Genomic DNA, 19712 nt, shown 5'->3' with positions numbered 1-19712 from the left:
TTGATACATTTTTAAAACTTAACCTTAAAAAAATACCCCAAAAATGTAACTATTTGCTTCTAAAAAGTAAATGGAATGAATTATAAAGACAATCCATATAATTTCTCTAGATTTGAGCAGGGGATTGATAAACAGAACTCAAAAAAGCATAATAAAATACAAGCATGATACATGTAATCATATTTTTTTGCAAAAGCTTATGTATACACAGTGTCATTTAGAAGACATGTAACAAATGTTCAACCTCACTACTCACTCAGAAACACGATGAGCTGCAGGATGGAGTGCAGGGCAAAGCACCTAGCACACAAATATGCAAACCTTCCCGGGTTCAAATGGCCCCCCAGGCGGCATGAAGCCAAACGCACTGGTAAATCTAATTCTTGCCTGTAGTCTCCCCTCTCTAAAAAGAAAACTGTATTGTCATGGCTACACTTGGAAGGCAGGGGCAGGTGGATCTCTGAGGTCTAGGCCAGTCTGTCTACAGAGCAGCCAGGGCTACACAAAGAAACCCTGTCTTGAACCCCAACTTACCCCTGCAGGACCAGGAAAGCCCTATTCCTGAGACCCTCTCTCCAAACCCCGCCCACTCAGGGCGTCTCCAAAGGAGGAGCCCAGCTGCAGAATGTGGCAGAGACACCATCTCCCCTCACCTATAACCTATAACCTATAACCTATAAAATCTCTCTGCTTTCCTCTGTGGGCACGGCTTCTCCAGCCTGGATCTCTGCGACTAGAGAAAACAATGTGGCGGAGATATCATCTCCCCTCAGCTATAACCTATAAAATCTCTCTGCTCTCCTCTGTGGGCATGGCTTCTCCAGCCTGGATCTCTGGGACTAGAGGACACAATGTGGCGGAGACACCATCTCCCCTCACCTATAACCTATAAAATCTCTCTGCTTTCCTTTGTGGGCACGGCTTCTCCAGCCTGGATCTCTGAGACTAGAAAACCTGCCTGGAGTTGCTTTGCTCAAGTAAATCTGTTGTTATAATTTTTCAATTTGGCTCACTTTATCAGTGGAGAAACCTATTATGGGGGAGGGGTCAGAAAAGCTATTACTTATAACACCTGCATGATACAAAAAAAAAAAACCACTGCATTCATTCTAAAAAGAAATCACGATCAGATATAAACTCCTAAGAGCTAAAGCTACTTTTGTCACAGAAAGACTGCTCCACTGGAAGGACAAAATGATAATGAGGGTTTTAGAACACGAAAAATGAAAACCGACTCACATGAAACAGCTTGCTATTTCCCGGAGTATGTTCCTTGAAACTAGGTTTCTATAATCAAGTAAGTTTGGAAAATCCTTGTGCAATAAATGCCCATATGTATGCTAAATTTCTGAGAAGACTCAGCAAATAAACCAAATTTGTCTGATCTAGGAATTTACGTGTTTTGCCCCATCTGCGAAGTCCCCCAAAAACCAACAAGGAGACCGGGTCCCGTATGTAAAAGCAAAGAGCCCTTATTTTATGCAAGTTCACAAACTCTGTCTCTCCGCATGCCCAATGTACTGGAATAAACAGAGAGCCCCGACCGAGCTCAATTAGGGTTGGGTTCTTATAGTAGTAAAGGTGGGGGTGAGGGGTTTCTGAGGTTCAGGACCCCTGATTGGCTGACACTTGTCCAGGGGTGTCCTGGTGAGTGTACTGGCAGGTGATCCTATCTACAGCTGTTGGAACATTAGGCATTTCCTCTGGATCTGTTCTTGGGTGGTGCTCAGGTAATCTTAGTTTGTGGTTCTTCCTGCAACCAGGTATTGCTCCAGGGTAAACTACTGAGACCCAGGCCTCTGTCAAACTCCTGGATGGCTGAGTCCTACTCTGGCAGGTGATAATGGTTGGAAGTAAAAAACTTCCTTTGGGTGGTCTGTTCATATTTAGCTTATCATGGCCAGCTCCTACAGCATGAACTATTTTTATTTCAAAACCTGTTTCGGTATGCCAAGATATCAGCAGCAATCTGAACAGCAATCCACAAACACTTAAACACACACACACAAAACACCTACAACACACACATGCCAACCTGTATCAGTGTCAATCTGGAGTAAAGAGAAAGGCAGGTTAAATGCTGGCGCTAAGAGACCAGGGAGTAAAGCAGAGCTGCTCTGTCTCGGTTTTAGGGAGTAGCGCAGAGTCCCTTATTTTACTTAAGTCGGCTATCTGCCACATTACTGGTTAACATTTATTTTTGTTTATTATTTGCTAATATAGTGGGTGTAATATGTTCATGGGAAAGGGAGACAGGGATTTGGGATAGGGTTAGTGTAATTATTCAGCCACAGATAAGGCTGTACTTCAGGTCCTAAAGGTGAGCACTGTAGACGGGCCCTAAGCCTGAATGTTAAAGGGCCCCCGTGCAACCCACGCACGCACATGCGTGGTTACATCCATGTATGCCTCAGCTAAACCCTTGAGTGCATGCGTAAGTCGCCCGTAATCTGTGTCATCAGCGTGTGACATAGTCACGCCAACCCCCTGTGCACATGCACTAGGCAGCTTTTAAAGGCTGGACATGCCATCTCTCCCTCTCTCTCTGCACACAGATCCCCAGGCCTGCATGCATGCCCTCTAATAAACTCCTAAGCGGGTTTGTTGCATGTTCCGTGTTTCCTTCTCATTCACGCCAGGTAATTTCAGTTACTACATGTGTGGATGTGTCAAGGCACATGCAGTGTGCAGTGTGGAGGTCACAGGACAATCCATGGGAGCGCTGATTCCTTCCACCACGTAGGTGTCGGGGATCAAACTCAGGTTAGGCTTGGTGGCAAAGCCTTTACCTGTTAAGTTACCTCCTTGCCCCCTCCCTGCTCCACACTCTTACTGATGCAGTCTAACCACCATCCGATATAAAAGAAAGAGCCACAAGAGGGCGCCACTTCTAACACACGCTTTCAAATACAATCAGGATGATGATATTTAAGGGCAGGGTCAGAGAAGCCATTGTCTACCTCAATCTTCCCCACCTTAATTTCTGACTGACCAGACTGGCTTGCGACCAGACCTCAGGGACCCTCCTGTCTCTGCCTTCCCAGCACTGGAATCACAGGAGAGCTCCGCTGCTGTGGGCTTTTCTTAGGGTGCTAGAGACAGAACTCAGGGCTTCATGCTTAGATGTTAGCGCTTTACGGAAGGACACAACTCCTCAGCCCCTTATTCATTTTATTTTAAAAATACCTGTAACTTCAATAAAAGTGCTATAAATATTCATTTTTAAATTTTAGATGATAGGCCACACGTTAACTTGACTTTTAGATAGGCCACGCGTTAAGTTTTAAAAAGCTAAAACTCAATTTTGTGTCTAGTTTCTAAAATAATGTTCTGTAGGAAAGAATAGGAAATAGAAATAGTGTAAAATACTTTGGTGGTTTGGATGAGAATGGCTCCCTAGGTTCACATCTGAATATCTGTTTCCAGTGGGTGAGCTGTTTAGGAAGGGTTAGGAGGTGTGGCCTTGCTCCAGGGCCACGCCTGCCTGCCTGCCTGCCTGCCTGCCTGCCTGCCTGCCTGCCTGCCTGACCCCACAGTCCCCACCGTGATGACCATGGACTAGCGAGCCTCCAATTAAATGCCTCCTTTTATATGCTGCCTTAGTGACGACGTATCTTGACAACAACAGAAAGTAAGTAAGGCAAATGCGCACTCATGTTTTCACAAAATTATATACTAAGTAGTGAGTACTTGGTATTACAATATATGTATACCGGCTGGCATGGATTTAGCACTAACTTGATGGACCCAGTGCTAAGCATTTACAGGGCATTACAAAGGAAATAGCTAGAGGAGATTTACAGGTTTAGAAGAAACTTTTAAAAGTACTGGAAAATACCTGGTTAAATTAATTTTACTTGGTCCAAGTGAAGTCCTTGTCCAAAGAAAAGGGGGGTGGGGGGCAGGAAATGAACCCAGAATCTTAAGTATTTCACTGACTGATTTTTAAGTAGAATAAAAAAGCAGAAATTAAAATTTAAAATTATAAACTCATGTCAAGAAGTTACTCCCAAACAGCTGCACTATAGTCTTCCATTTTACCGCAAACCTACCGTAAAATTAAGAGGAAAACATAAGTCTATCTAAAATATACAATTAAAAGCTATTAAAAAAAAAACCCAAAAACTAAAAACCTCTTACCTGAGCGTGAAAATTGGACATAGTCGTCGTCTCTATATCTTTCTTTCCCAATATCTCCATTTTCACTGGTGAATTGGGAAAATTATATGAAAAGTAGTCTAAAAAGTCAGGTAAGTAAGTAGCTGCCCCATGAACAATACCCATGACATAGAAAGCGGCAGAACTTTCATTTTCACTGAACACTAACCCCACAAATTCTTCTGCAAATCTCTGCATCTCCACAGGAGACAGGCAGGAGAGCTCATTACTGTAGGCGTGGACCACAGACGCCCCTCCGTTAGGCTGGTGCTCGACATGAACGAGCCGCTTGAACTCCAAAGTGTCCAACCGCTTCAGGTTATGCTGAACGCGTGGTTCCTTCAGTGAGACAAATGGAGATTCACTGTTACCAGAAATTTTAGAATCACAGTTCTTGGCGTTTAAATGTTTTCCAATGTAATCCTTTATGTGATCATTTAAGATGCCTTTGGCGTCCTGATCCTCGGCATCAGACAGCAATCCCGCACAGACGGTCTGAATAGACTTGCTGTACATTTTTGGGCGCTTCCGCTTTTCATTCTCTTTGTGTTTCTTTTTCTTTTTCTTCTTTACTTTCTTAATTTGTAAGTCTTCCATATTTGTTTTTGATTTCTCCTTCCCACCTGTTGGAAAAAAATTTTTTTTGAAACTCCGTATCTTAATTACTTAAAAAAAAAAACATGCTTTTAGAAACTGTTTTGTTATAAGTAAATTTACTCCTGACACTTCTGAAAATCACTGACATTCATTTTCTATTCTAATTTTACTTTGTCTTTCCTTCCGTCTCATCCACTCCCTGCCTTTCCACACACAGAGACCCAGCAACTGCTGGGCGCTCACCCAATGCGCGCATTTCAGAAGGTAGAAAGCAGGAGCTCAGAAACAAATGTCAGCAATACCTTTCAGATACTTCTCATGGATGTTCTGTAAAGTTTATTTTGTCTGAGGCTTTAAGAAAATCAAATGCAGCAAGGCAGTGGTGGTTCACACTTTTAATTCCATACTTAGGAGACAGAGGCAGGCAGATCTCTGTGAGCTCAAGGTCCTCCTGGTCTACAAAGCTAGTTCCAGGACACTCAGAGTTACTACACAAAAATACTGTCTAAAAAAAAAAAAGAAGAAGAAGAGGAAGGAAGGAAGGAAGGAAGGAAGGAAGGAAGGAAGGAAGGAAGGAAGGAAGGAAGAACGGACGGACGGACAGACAGACTGATCATATCCAGAGGCCCAGGAGACTTATAGTCAGAAGCATTCCATAGTGAGACATCCGCGTCAGAGCAGGGCACAGTACACAACACTCCAGTCCCTCCTCAGTAAGCTACACTTGCATCTGCCCTAGTCCATGACAGTGTAGAGTTCCAGGTCAAGACTCAGCAGGAGCTCTACAGGAGATGACAAGATCAGAGCCCTCACACACTGTGTTCCAATGACGCCCAGGTGACGGTAAAGAGAGAACACAGAGAAGCAGAGCAGAAGGGCAATACAAGCTTACATACTGAAGAGCTTCTGTGAGCAAAAGCAGCAGACCCTGGGTCAAATCCCAGAAACTCCAGGAATAAAAGACTAATCTACATGGGCTATTTAACTAGAAAACTTATGTGTACACAAAAGCACACGCATTATTTACATGTACACACATAATAATATTTCTCTATTTTTCTTACATAGAAATGAGCACACTATGAAAATGCATGTGTGTTTGAAAAAAAAAAGCTTCCTAAGAAGTATAAAAAGGACAACAAAGTAACAACTCAGAAAGAAGACACTGTTTCCTTTTGGCTTTTGTTTGTTAAGTATGTCTATGTACCACAAGCCCTTGGAGACCAGAGGAGAGGTCAGAGCCCTGAAGTGTACAAATAGGTGTGAGCCTGCACAAGCCTCTGAAAGAGCAGCTAGTACTCTGAACCATGACTCATCTCCCTAGCCCCCCTTTGAGGAGTTCTGTTGTTGTGGTTTTTAAGGCAAGATGACACTGAACATGATCAGGACCCTGCTGACTCCGCTGCAGAGACCCCAGTGCTGAGGCACAAACCTGAGCCGTACACTCAGCTTTATTACTCTGTTCTTAGGACGGTCCATATAAAATTATCCCAACCTGCCTATTTTGGGGGAGTGTGTGTGCATTTTTGAGATGAGTCTCAAACATGGCACACAGCTTGGGATAACCCTGAACTTGATCCTTCTTCCTCCTTTCCCAAGCTCTGAGCTTTTAGGCATGCCCACCACACCCAGGATTGTGCAGTGTTGAGGACAAGATCCAGGGCTTCTGCATCGTGGGTGTACTTCATTACCTGAGCCATATTCCAGCCCTCATATTGCTTCTTTCTGCATTTTCCATGTTGACGTGTCTCTTATTTCTTTAGTTTTCATGACTGAGATGTTCTACCTATCTTCAAAACTAAATCTCTTAGGCCAGTTCCCAAAAGACTTGAATCTCAAAAAGAACGACCTCCACCTAGTATCTTTTCTTTATTCAACATTGTTTTTTACTGTGTGTGTGTGTGTGTGTGTGTGTGTGTGTGTGTGTGTGTGTGTTTACACAAGCCTGCAGAATGCTGCAGTCAGAGGAAAACCTTCAGGAGTCGATTCTTTCTTTCCATGTAGGTTCCAGACATCAAGGGATCAAATTCAAGTCATCTAAGTCAGTGGTTCTCAAAATGTGAGTGACGACCCATCAGTTATCCGGACGGCAGATAGTTACTATTCATAACAGGAGCAAAAGTAGCAGTGAGACAGCAGGAGCAATTGTATCAAAGGGTTGAAGAGTTAGGAAGGCTGAGCAAACAAATTCTGTCTAGGTATGTATTACGAACAATCGGATCAGGTGAGCATTTAAAAACAAACACTAGGGACTGAGCGTGTTGCTCCGGTGCTGCAGCACCTATCGAGGATGTAAGAAGCACCTGCATCCATTTCCAGCACTACAAAAACCAGGCATGGGAGCAGGCAGCTGTAGCCCTGACCTCAGAGGCAGAGGTGGAAAGAGCTGGAAATTCAAGGTCATCCTTGGCTATGTATTAACTTCTAGACTAACCAGTGATACATGAGATACTGTCTCAAAAATTAATTAACTATTTAAAAAAAGGACAAAATAGTAGAGTAACCAAATGAAAGAGCAAAGAAGTTTTAAAAATAATCCAATAAAATGAGGTGAAAAAAGCCTATCAATAAGATTACAAATATAATTTAAAGGGTATAAGTTGCTTGCTTGTTTGTTTTTTTTTTTTGAGACAGTGTCTCTCTGTATAGCCTCGGGTGTCCTGGAACTCAGAGAACCACTTACCTCTGCCTCCCGGGAGTGGGGATTAAAGGCTGCACCACCACTGCCCAGCTTGGGCATAGGTATTAATAGCAATCTCAAACCCCATAATGGAAACTATATGTAAATAGCACAAATAAAATTATTTTTAAATAAACAAAACATCACTGCAATGAAAATGCTTAAAAAGTAATTAAATTCACACAGCACATTTTTGTATTAAAAAAATATCCTGTAACTAACCATATTACTTTGAAATAAAATAGACAACATATAGTCTATTACCTAGTGTTCAGGATGAACAAAAAAATTATAACAGCACTTTGAAAAGGCAAACTTAATCAATAGGAGATTCTTATGCTGGGTATCGAGAAGCTAAATTATCCTGTCAATCACTTTATAATTAACTATTACAGTGTGCAAAGATGATGTGCCTAAGACTGCTGGGCTGGCCCTGGCCTGGAGTTTGGAACCACGAATTCCGAAGGCTCCTACAATGTGCTTCGCTATTTTCATTGGCACAAACAGTACGTGTAAGCTGTGTACTTGTATTCCTTCTGGAAGTCTAAAATGTTGGTCCACATTTTAGATGGTAGATAGATGGTGTCGATGTACCAACTCCCAATAAAACCCTGTGTCACTAATGAGCTTCTCTGGTCCAAAACGCTCTGTGCAAGCTGTCACAACTTACTGAAACAAGCACAGTCCTATGTAATCCCACTTAGAGGATTCTTAGGAACTGTGCTTCACAGATTTTATCCCATGCACTTTTCTCTCTGCTTATTTTCTTTGTACACTTTCATAATAATAAATCATATCATAACAACTATTATGCTGGGCCTTATGAGTCTTGCCACCTCTTCAAAGAACCTGAATGTAGGCTTGGAAACCCCCAAAAAACAGAGGTGAAATATATTCTTTATGTTAAGTCAAACTAAGGAACTAGTTTGCAGTGGGGAGATTCTAAGAACATCACAGAATCTCTCATCCATTCTGTTTCTACATACGCAGGTCACTAGATGAAAACTGTGTATAGAAAACTTTAAAGTACCTTAGGAAATAACATTTTGAATATCAACACTCTTGTCTTACAGTAAAAAACACTAGAAGTTCACATTCCTCTAAACCTGTAATTCTAACAAAACCCATTGACTCTGATATAATAAAAGCCCTTGAGATAAATTTAGAAAACAGAGCTGCTGTCTAAGGAACGTGGACAACTCTCAAATTATGTATGACTCAGAGCAAAAGGATGCGGAGCGCAGAACAGGCAAGGACACAAAGACAGGGGCGAAGGACTCCGCACATGAAGACCTAGGGAAAGTGGGAATGCCAAACTGAAAGCAAGAGAAATAGGAACAGGAAAACAAAGATACACATTCAACAAGAGATAAAGGGACACCCACAAAACACAAAAACAAACAAAAAAATAGAAACAAGCACATCAACAACACATAAAGCAGGCAAGGTGGTGTGCATGTGACTCACTCCGGAGCCTTGGGCCAGCGCGGGTCATACCACAATCTCCAGGACAGCCTGGGAAGGCCGCCTAGAAGAACAAGGAGAGTAGGGAAGAGGGGGGTGAAGGAAAGAGTGGGGAGGGACTGGGGGCAGGGGGAGGAAAGGGAACAGAAGCATACGCTCTAGGGGGCAGATTATTAAAAACTTGCTCTAGTGTAAGAATGTGCAGCAGGGCGTGCAGCGCACGTCCTTAACCCCAGCGCCTGGGAGGCAAAAGCAGGCAGGATACCCAGGACTACACTGAGAAACCCTGTCTTGAAAAACCGAAAGATAGATAGATAAATAGATAAATAACTGTTAACTGATACTAATTCTACCACTAACCCAGTATATTTTTCTTGCTAACGAAATAAAAAATAAACTTAACCCAGGAAAACTAGACCATCTTTCATATGTGCTATAGGAACTAACACATTCGATTCTATTACCACACACAGGAAAGAGAAGCAACAACAATTACTGATATTCAATCTGTGGCTCTGGGAAGCAGTTTCAGTTTCTGAGGTTACGTGGGTTTGTAGGGTGCTACCAGCACAGGTGGAGGCCAGGGAACTGTCATCAACTCCTTCAGGGACAGGTCTCTTAGTAACCAGGAGCCCACAATTAGGTAAGACTGGCCAGAGTGCTGGGATTAAAGACATGAGCCACCAGTGCCCAGGTACTCAGGCCTTTCTTTAAGCCCAGCCTCAGGAGGATCTCTATGAGTTCGAGGCCAGCCTGGTCTACAGAGTGAGATCCAGGACAGCCAGGACTACAGAGAGAAACCATGCCTTGAAAAGAAAAAAACAAGATACTCTCCAGCAAGCAAGGAAGAGAATGAGACGGCACCCTTCTGGCTTAGCTCGGGGTGAACTGTCGCCCTGCTCTGCGATTGCGCTGTGACCTGGAAGGAGAGCGTTCGTCACCATCCCTACCGTGCCGAAGGTTACTGTGGGCTTTTATTGCAAACTATCAATACTGTTACAATCTAATAATACATACATCAAACTATACAACTTATTTTTAAAATAGTTGTTTAATAAGCTTACCCATAAAAGCATTAATAACTTAAATTAATAACTTAAATAACATTAAATACTTACCCAAAGCATGTCAGCATGCAGACTACAGGCCCAGGGCTGCTCTTCAATTCGTTCTCAGGAAAATCAGTATCAGATAACATTTCTTATTTCAATCGCCTGGCTAGTCAGTATACTGAACATTATAAACACAGAAAGTTCACTGAGTACAAACTTACTTTTCAGCAGAATCTTTACATCTCCATTTTCCTTCTTGATCTCACTCATTACTTTGTGTTTCTTTTTCTCTCTCTCTTTTTCTTTGTCATTCTCTTTAATTTTGTCTTTGATTTTATCTGAAAAGACAAAAATATTTAAAACTGTTGAGGGAGGCGGATCTCAGTGAGCTGGAGGCCAGTGTGGTCTACACATTAAGTTCAGGGTAGCAAGGGCAACACAGTGACACCTGATCACCCCAAAAAGACAAAAGAACAAAAGAACAAAGACAGAAACAAAATAAACATTATACACACAAAAACCATGATGACAGGAGAAAATTTGCCTTTTTTTTTTTCCTTTCTCAGTTTTAGGTCAAATTTCTACATTTCTTTCACTGAGCACACAATACAGATCAAAATTTATCACACATTTAATTTCAATGATTATTTTTCACTCATTTCATGTCAGCCAAAATTTAGGATTAACTCAAATTACAGAAAACCACAGGCTGTCTTTCCTGGAGCAGACAAGGAGGCTGCAAAGCTACTCCTCTGAGACCAAGCACATCCTACTGCTAACAAACACACATCCTCACAGGACTACCCAGGGGTTACATGAAGACAGAATGACTACAGAGAACTACAGGCAGACTAGATGCCAGTTCCCTCGCCATTTAGGAAGAACATGGCTAGCTAGTAAAACTGTGATATCAAATTATCAGGCATAAGAACCAAGTGATCTATATCCTAAAAACTCCAAACAAAGCAATATGGCCTTGCCATCGATAGTTTCTTATTATCACAAAACTGTTGCAGTAAGAACATTTCCACACTAGCCCAGAATGGAATATGTAATAAAGGTTTATTTGTAACAGGGTAAACTCACAGAATTGGTAGCAATCCACAGTCCTGTGTGTGTGCTAGGAACCAGAACTGAATCCAGAAACCAAAGGGCTCACGCACGCACGCCCCTACTCCTCTGCAGTACAGCACACAGACCCACACCCAAAGTGGGCTAGTGTCCCGAAGGCCATTGGCTGAGGAGTTCCCACAGCACAGAGCTATACTGGAGGCACACAATCTTGTATGTGAACAATCCCTTAAAAACTTCTTATTTTCTCTTCCTAAGTGTTACCCTAATCCAGCCCATAATCGTATGGTAACTGAGATGATGGTCTCAGTCACATCTCACTAGCAGAAATATGAGGTCGTTTGCAGATTTGCATTTCCCAGCAGCCACATTAGAAGCATAAGCAACAGGTGAAACTATGTTCAGTAATATATTGTACTTAACCCAATATACCCAAAACATCATTTCAATATGAGACTGATGTTTTTAAATTACTGAAATATCCTACATTCACACCTCTCCCTCTGTCTCTGTCTCTCTCTCTCTCTCTCTCGTGTGTGTGTGTGTGTGTGTGTGTGTGTGTGTGTCTAAGATTGGGGGGGGCATGCACTAGAGGTCAGAAGACAACTTTGTGGAGTCAGTTCTTTCCTTTAACCTTTCCGTGAGGACTGGAGACGGAATCCAGGCCGCCAAGCCTGTGCAGCGCCTTTGCCTGCTGAGCTGTGTCAGTAGCAGTGAGAAACTGAAAATCCAATTTTAACTCTAACAAGGCACAGTACGAGAAAGTGAGGTTAAATGCTCAAAGACGGAAGTTCAAGGTTAAGCACTGCACGTTTGGTCACTACCAAGTTCCCAGGCCCCCTGGTCTTGGCTGCAAGGTTTACAGGTTGTCATTTCTCCATCTCTTCACAGGGAAGGGATTACGAGGGAAAACAGGACCTAATTGTTGTTGCTTTAACATACTGCTCCTGAAAAGACTGATTCTTCACCAGTTTTGATTATTTTCATGAGCAAGAATTTAGCCAGGTGTAGCGACTCTTCCTTTTAATCCCAGCACTTAGGCAGGGGCAAGTTCAAGGCAGCCTGGCTACACAGTGAGTTCCAGGGCAGTCAAAGTTCAGTAGTAAGACCCTGAACAAATAAATAAATAAGTATAGTTTTATCTTTCATAGTCTAACTTAAAGTTTTGACCACTTTTCCTAGTTTGCCTTTTCATTGTAATCCTCAGAAGGACAGCAAGAATTACTCTGTTCTAAGAACAACCTGCCGCTGAAAAGTCAAACACAGCATAAGTACAGTTTTTTTTAGAAAGTGTTAAAAGTATCAAGACAGTTACTTTGATCAAGAAGAGATCAGAAGAACAAGAGTGGCGCTCAGAAGGCTCCCAGCTCCCAGCAGCAGTGCTGGGCAATGGAGGAGAGTCATGAGAAAGACCACAGCTGTGCTCAGGCTCCCCCCAGAGACAGAAGATGTACGGAGAGGAGCACAGAGGAGACCTGACCAGCCAGGTCACTGGAGCTCTTCAGAAGACACGATGGAGACGAGAAAGCAAACCACGGTCAGTTACTACTACTAAGTGCAGCTCCCCTAAAGATCAGCAACAAAGCCAGATTCTAAAATGCACCAAAGACCTCACAATAAAAAATATACAGTAGTCTGGGCAGTGGTGGCTCACGCCTTTAGTCCCAGGATTTGGGAGGCAGATGCAGGAGGATCTCTGAGTTTGAGGCCAGCCTGATCCACAGAGAGAGTTCCAGGAAAGCCAGCTACACAAAGAAACCCTGACTCAAGAAACCCTGTCTCAAAAAGCAAAATAAAATAAAATATATCCACGCAAAGATACGTTTCACATCGCGTGTCACTGGGACTGAGTTACATGACGTCCTACATAACTATGAAATCAGCCAAAGTCCGGAACACTAACAGCATCACTAATGGCAGGAAGCAAGTCGGACAGCAGGAATTTTCATTCGTTCCTATGGGAATGCAAAAAGACATGTGGGTGTTTCCTTATAATACCACACATACTTTCATAAGAGTAAATAAATCTCACTGCTTAGTTTTTATCCAAAAGAGCTAAAAACTCCTCCAGCAATCAGGTCACTGCTGACCTGCACCCGGCTGCCAGGTGGCTGTGGTGGCCAGGCGAGATGTCCTCATGACTTCTCTTTGTCATCACAGTACGGGTGAGGGATGAACTGCCCCTCTCAGCCTCCACTGACTTTTAGCAGGCCCAGGAGTTTCTGGAGGGTGGGGTAGGCAGTTCAAAGCCTTCACCCACAGGCTGGCTCAGTGTCCAGGCTGAGGTTCTGCAGAAAGTGTGACTCCCTTATCTATTTTTCATCATGGGGATGTGGCCTGCATGGCCAGTGTCCAGCACCCATGGCCTTCTACTTTTTGGAGACTCTGTGGAAGGACTCCGCAGCTTCCTATGACACCACAGGCATTGGCCCGGCCTCGTGGCCCGGCCTGACAGTGCCATTCAGAAAACAAAGCGGCATTTTACCCACATGAGCTCCTCCCAGGTGAAGAGTGGCTTAGAAAAGAGGTTCTGAGCTCCGGCCTCCAGCAGGTCCCAGTGCACTCTGAGCCGACTCTGGACCACCGGGTGGAGTTGGTGGCGATATGGGTGTCCTCGGTGTCCTCCCCGTCCTGTCCCCGCCTCACAGAACATTCTTTACAGGTCACCAGGAAGAAGAAAACATCCCGGCCTTCTTCATCCCTTCCGCAGCCTGAATCATCCAGTGTTATCTGAACCTGTTCTGCAGTCCAGCCAGGACTCGGAAGGTGGTGCTGATGCTGACCTTCATCTTCATCTTCATCTGGGCAACACGTACCTGCACCTGCACAAGCTGAGGGACACCTGGCAAATCTTCCACCTAGGAGTGGCTTTTCTGTAGGAAGCTCTGTCCAACCTACAGTCCTCCCGTGGTTACATGGTTGTCATTAAGGACATGAATCTCCAAATCTGCCTAGCCAGTCCCTGCCAAACTCCACACCTTCATTTCTTTAAGGTACTTATAACCAAATCATCTTTCATCCTCTTTCTAGAGGAAGGGTGGAGAGAAAGAAACAAGGTTAACAAAGTACATGCAACATGAAGGGGAAGAGGGTTAGTGTGGGAGGAGGCAACATCACAGGTGAGAATCAACAAAAATATATGTGTGAAAACGTCCGAACAAAATCCATTCATCTGCTTATTAGTTTTTAAAAAGCTAAAACTGTGAGTGTCTCAAAGGGGCAACATATTAATTAAATCTCTTCAAAATAATTGATCACATCACTCTTTTGTGTAGAACAAATTAAACAAATTCTCCTTGCTTCTGTCTAACTAAAAGAAGAAAACATCGTTGGTGTCAGCAGGCCCTAGAAGTCCCACTACACGGACTGGGGAGATAGTTAAAGTGCAGGCTTGGAGACAGGGTATAGCTGCGCCTCACAGAAGAGCAGGGGGCAGAGAGGAGGAGACTCCAGACACTCTGTTCTCCCATATGTTCTTTGGAGGACTGCAGGGTAGAGAATGGTTGTCATCTTAGGAATAGTCCTACATGTCTGACATGTGAACACACTAGTTTGCACAGCAAGAAGGATAACTGAGTGCGTCTCTCACAACTCAGAGCACCTGGACAAAGGGAGGGCTGCAGGTCTGGCAGAGCTGTTTACACTGTGCACCAAAAGCAAGCAAAGCAAAGGCTGTTCTTCCAAATAAGGCCCAGAAACTCGCTGTTTTCTCTGCAGTTTTCAGCTGTTACACTGGGATGCCGTTCAAGAATTTATGAGGTCAATACTTAACTTTTCTGTCTTTTCTTCCTCTACTCACCAATTCCATTCCAGATTCCTTGCTCATATGTGGTATCTCAGCATTCTGCTAATTACACTTAAGAACGCCTTTGCCAACTCTGTCTGCCAAAATCATATATTCCTTTTTCGAGAATTCCTTTATCCCTACCAATTAAAAATGATTTTATGTCAGGCAGTGGTAGCGTACACATTTAATCTCAGCACTTGGGAGGCAGAGGCAGGCAGATCCTTTGAGTTCGAGGCCAGCCTGGTCTATAAAGCAGGTTCCAGGACAGCTAGGACTGTTACACAGAGAAACATTCTTAAGAAACCAAAGGGGGAAAAGAGAGGGAGGAAGGAAAGAAGAGACAGAGGGAGAGAAGGAGAGAGGAAGGAAGGGAGAGACGGAGGGAGGGAAGGAAGGGAGAGACGGAGGGAGGGAAGGAAGAAAGGAAGGAAAGGAGGAAGGAGGAAGAAAACGAGACTGTGATCCTCCTAGACGTGATGGAGAACACAGCTAGAGGCAGAGACGTCTCGTACATGGCGGACATGACCAGCAGACTGAACTGGACCATGTGGAAGGGGGGAGAGGAGAGGACAGCCAGGAGGCAAAGAGGTCAAAGGGCAAATTGGGCTGGCATAAGAATCAGAGTAGTTTGGGTAGGCTCCAGGTGTGCTGGTCAGGACGACCCTGTAACAGGTAGGGACTGAGGGATGCTGGGAGAATGGGATGGGTCTGCTCTGATATGTTAGTAGGCACCTCGCAGTTTGAAACCTAACTATCTATCTCTATTAGTTTATGTTATCACTCTCCAATTAAATTACAAACAGTTTAGTTTGCATTCCCCGCCCCCAACAGCAGGCAACACATCTGCACTTGTTTAATTCCTGTAAGGTACAAGCAGAAGGACAAACAGGAAAGTCATAATACAAAGTAAAAAAAAAAAAAATGAAAGATGCAGAATTAGCCAGACATGTGGTGTGCACCTTTATTCTGCACAAATTCTAATTGTTCTTAATAATAAAAACCCAGAGTCAGATATTAGAGCGTGAAAGCTGAGAGGTGAAGAAGCAGAACAGTCAGTCACTAGAGAGTTCTTACCTCTACTGATGCTCAGACAAAATGGGCATCCTGTCTCCATGCATCCTCAGACTATGTCTGAGCTTCTGTCCCCTCCACCTTCTATTCCTGCCTCCACCTCCCTAGGATTAAAAGTGTGCGACCCCAAGGGCGGGATCACCTTTGTGTGAGCTCTGTTTCTCTTTTAGACAGATTCAATTTCGTGTAGCCAGGGTGGGCTTGAACTGGACGAGATCCGGAGATCCTGCACGCCACCACTGCCTGGCCTCTTTGGCTAACTAATGCCTTAGCTCTGCACTCTGATCTTCAGGCGAGCTTTACTTGTTAGATGGCAAGCAAATTATCACTATACCTTTACCCAGCACTAGGGAGGCAGAGGCAGGTGGGTCTCTGAGTTTGAAGCCAACCTGGTAATGTAGTGAGTTCTAGCAATGTCAGGGCTGCATAGTGAAACCCTGCCTAAGATTAAAAAAAGGGATGTTGGGGTGGGGCGGGGCATGTTACTAGGAATATAAAAAGAAATCTTCCCCATGAAAAGACAGTTGTAAGGCAGACAGTAAAGCACCTGACCCTTCCCCTTCCTCTAAATGTTCATGCAGGCAGGCATGGTTTGCTGAGGGTAAGTGATCTTTAAATCAATGACACTTACGTGTATTTAGAACTGAGCCAGGTGGAGGTGGCCCACGCCTTTAATCTCAGCACCTGGGAGGAAAAGGAAGGCGGGTCTCCAGCCTGGTCTATCGGGTGAATGAGTTCTAGGAGGGCCAAAGTTACAAGAAACCCAGCCTCGGAAAAATAAACAAAAAGACTACAGAGCCTGAAACATCCAGCTCCGTCCAACCCAGCTCGCGGGCCTTGTAAAGCACTGGCCTGAGAGTCCCGGAGCTGCTGCTCTGGTGCTCATGAAACCCAGGCTGTGCGGACCTCTGGGGGGTCGGCCGCTGCTCTCTCTCCCGGTAAATGGTAACAAGTAGCACAGTTACTCCTACAGCAACAGTGACAACGACCTAAGCTTCCTACAAAGTCTCTATCACTGACTAGTCACGAGCAGGAAGGCTGGAGTCAGAGGGATGGCTCACTGCAGGTCAAGGGGATCAAATACCCCCTCTGACCCGTACAAGCACCAAGCATACTTGTTCACACACGCCTGCAAACAAGTACTCACACACTATTTGGTTTTCCTAGGCCTAACACACCTGGAAAGACCGTGTCTCCAAATGATTGACCTGTGGGACACTGTCTTAAATAAGCAACTGATGTGAAAGGGCCCAGCCTCTGTGGGTAATGTGACCCTTGGGCTGGGGGTAAGCAGCACTCCTCCATGGTTTCTGCCTTAGTTGCTGGACTATAAGGTGAACTGTAAGCCAAAATAAAACACTTCCTCCCCCAGGTTGCTTTTGGTCATGATGTTTTACCAAAACAGAAATAACATTTTCTTTGAAATAGAAATCCTAAGACACAAATATAGAATAAACATCGTTAAAACAAACAAAAGAGACAAAGCAAAGCAGCTGCAGGAATGCGAGCAGCGGGGGGGGGAGGGGGGGGGGAGGCAAAATTTAGTTCCGCTTAAAATGTCTCTAAGTAAAAACTCTTAGGCAATTATACATACACACACGCAAAAGAAAAAGTGTGCATGTGTGTGTGTGTGTGTGTGTGTGCGCGTAACTGGCTCAAGCATTCAAAGCCCATAAGAAGGTCTCGTGCTCGTCTGAGAACAAACAGAAACCTGCTAAGATATGGAGAGAAGCTGGCAAAGGCCCCATGGGTGAAATGCTGGCTGCACAGGCACAAGGACTCAAGTTTAACTGGAGAACCCACACAAGGTTAGCATGGCAGCTCAACACCTCATACTCTCGTCTGGCCTCAATATGTGTGCCATGGTACATGCGCACACTTACACAAACATGCATACATCATAGTCACGCATGCAAATTTAAGGCATGGGGGAGGGTCAGTTTAGTGTCTTGCCATCTCTCACAGGGTAACAGGACATGCACTGAGTCGTCCTGGCTCTCCTATGTGGTTCCTTACTCCAGACACTGAAGCAGCAGAAGCATCACAAAGTCAGTCCCAGGCCAGCGAGGCTACAACATGATAGAACACTGACCAAGGCACCTTTGGCTCCCGGGCTGCACCCATCATCAGAGGCAGGAACAGAGTGATGAGGAAAGTTCTCTTCCACAAGCAGGACCACTTGCCCAGAGGTGGTACAAGCCACAGTGGGCTGGGTCTGTCCATAGCAACCATTAATCAAGAAAATGCCCCCAAAGACTTGTCCACAGGCCAATCTGATCTAGGCAATTCATCAACCCAGGTTTCCTCTGGTTTGTGTCACATTGAAAAAACAAAACAAAACAAAACAAAAAAACAACTAATGGCACACGAAGGTCTAGCCTTCAAAATCATAAAATGTTCAAGTTTACAAGAACCTTGAGCACCAAGCCCCAACGTCTCCTTGTAGCGATGAGACAAGTTTTACCCCTCTTCTAAGGCAAGGATTCAGACAAGGGAGACAGTTCAGTTAGCAAACGCTCACTGCACAGGTAGGAGGCCCTGAGCTGGGTCCCCAGCATCCATACATGAACAGTCCAAGCACGGAAATGTAAGCTTGGGATCCCAATGCTGGGAGGGAGGAACAGGCTTCCCCCTCCTACCCCCTTCCAGCTCTCTGTCCAGCCAGCCTAGCCTAAAGCACAAGCCCCATCCCAGTCCCATTTTCTGAGAGCTTGTCTGAGAGCAAGTAAATGGGGGGGGGGACCTCCTGAAAAACAATTCTAGAGGTGGTTTTCTAGTCACTACAATGCCACCACACCACCAGCATCACCACCTACACCCTTCCCCAGTACACGCACGCACGCACGCACGCACGCACGCACGCACACGCACGCAGGCATCCCAAGATTTCAAGGCCAGTCATGGTGGGTCACACCTACAATCCCAACATTTGGGAGGTAAAGACAGATTAAAGACAAGTTCAAGGCTGGCCTAATCCACATAGTAAATTCTAAACTAGCTGGGCCTAAAAAAAAAAACACAGTCTCAAAAAACTGAAATAAAGGGGGCTGGAGAGATGGCTCAGCGGTTAAGAGCATTGCCTGTTCTTCCAAAGGTCCTGAGTTCAATTCCCAGCAACCACATGGTGGCTCACAACCATCTGTAATGAGGCCTGGTGCCCTCTTCTGGACTGAAGAAAGAATACTGTATACATAATAAGCAAATAAATAAATATTTTAAAAAAAACTGAAATAAAATCACAGATTCACTAAGGCCTCCTCATTTCTGTGTGTTTCTTCTCTATGTTGAACGACACAGATGTTTTTCAGTCATAAGTCTATTCCATTTAAGGGGCTAGAGATGGCTCAGTGGTCAGAGCACAGACTGCTCTTCCAGGGGACCTGGGCTTGAGTCCCAACATTTGCGTGGTTGCTAGTAACTGATGACCTCTTCCTGCTAGAAAAGCAATGCACACATGAACATATACACATATGCAGACAATACTCATACACTTACAAAAGCAATGCACACATGAACATATACACATATGCAGACAATACTCATACACTTACAAATAAATCTCAACTATTTTTAAAAACAGCAAAATTGCATATAACACATCCACCTATTGGTAATTTTATTTTTATTTTTATTTTACTTTTATTTTACTAAAAATAATCACGGCGCTATACTTGAACATGGCAATCTTTTGGGCACAGACTTTTCGATCCAAGAGCGTATTATTCTGGAATAAAGACCCGTACTCCTGCTGCTGCTGCTGGTGGTGCACACTCCTTTAACCCCAGCAGAGACAGCCGGGTGTCTGTGAGCAGCCTGGTCTACAGAGAGAGTA

General features: G+C 44.2%; 1 protein-coding gene across 1 annotated transcript in view; it reads right to left on the bottom strand.

Annotated features, from left to right (window-relative positions):
• Rsbn1l (round spermatid basic protein 1 like) overlaps positions 1 to 19712 on the bottom strand; it is a 46377-nt gene that overhangs the window by 15361 nt on the left and 11304 nt on the right. The window contains exons 2-3 of the mRNA XM_085684271.2: positions 10173 to 10289; positions 4141 to 4781 (exon numbers count right to left, since the gene is read on the bottom strand). Of these exons, the coding sequence (XP_085540397.2) occupies positions 4141 to 4781; positions 10173 to 10289 (758 nt within the window). The remainder of the gene's footprint in view (positions 1 to 4140; positions 4782 to 10172; positions 10290 to 19712) is intronic.

This window comes from Myodes glareolus, chromosome 27, assembly GCF_982192425.1.
Source record: "Myodes glareolus chromosome 27, mMyoGla1.1, whole genome shotgun sequence".
In the NCBI taxonomy this organism is placed as follows: Eukaryota; Metazoa; Chordata; class Mammalia; order Rodentia; family Cricetidae; genus Myodes; species Myodes glareolus.
This window is presented reverse-complemented; position numbering and strand designations above follow the sequence as displayed.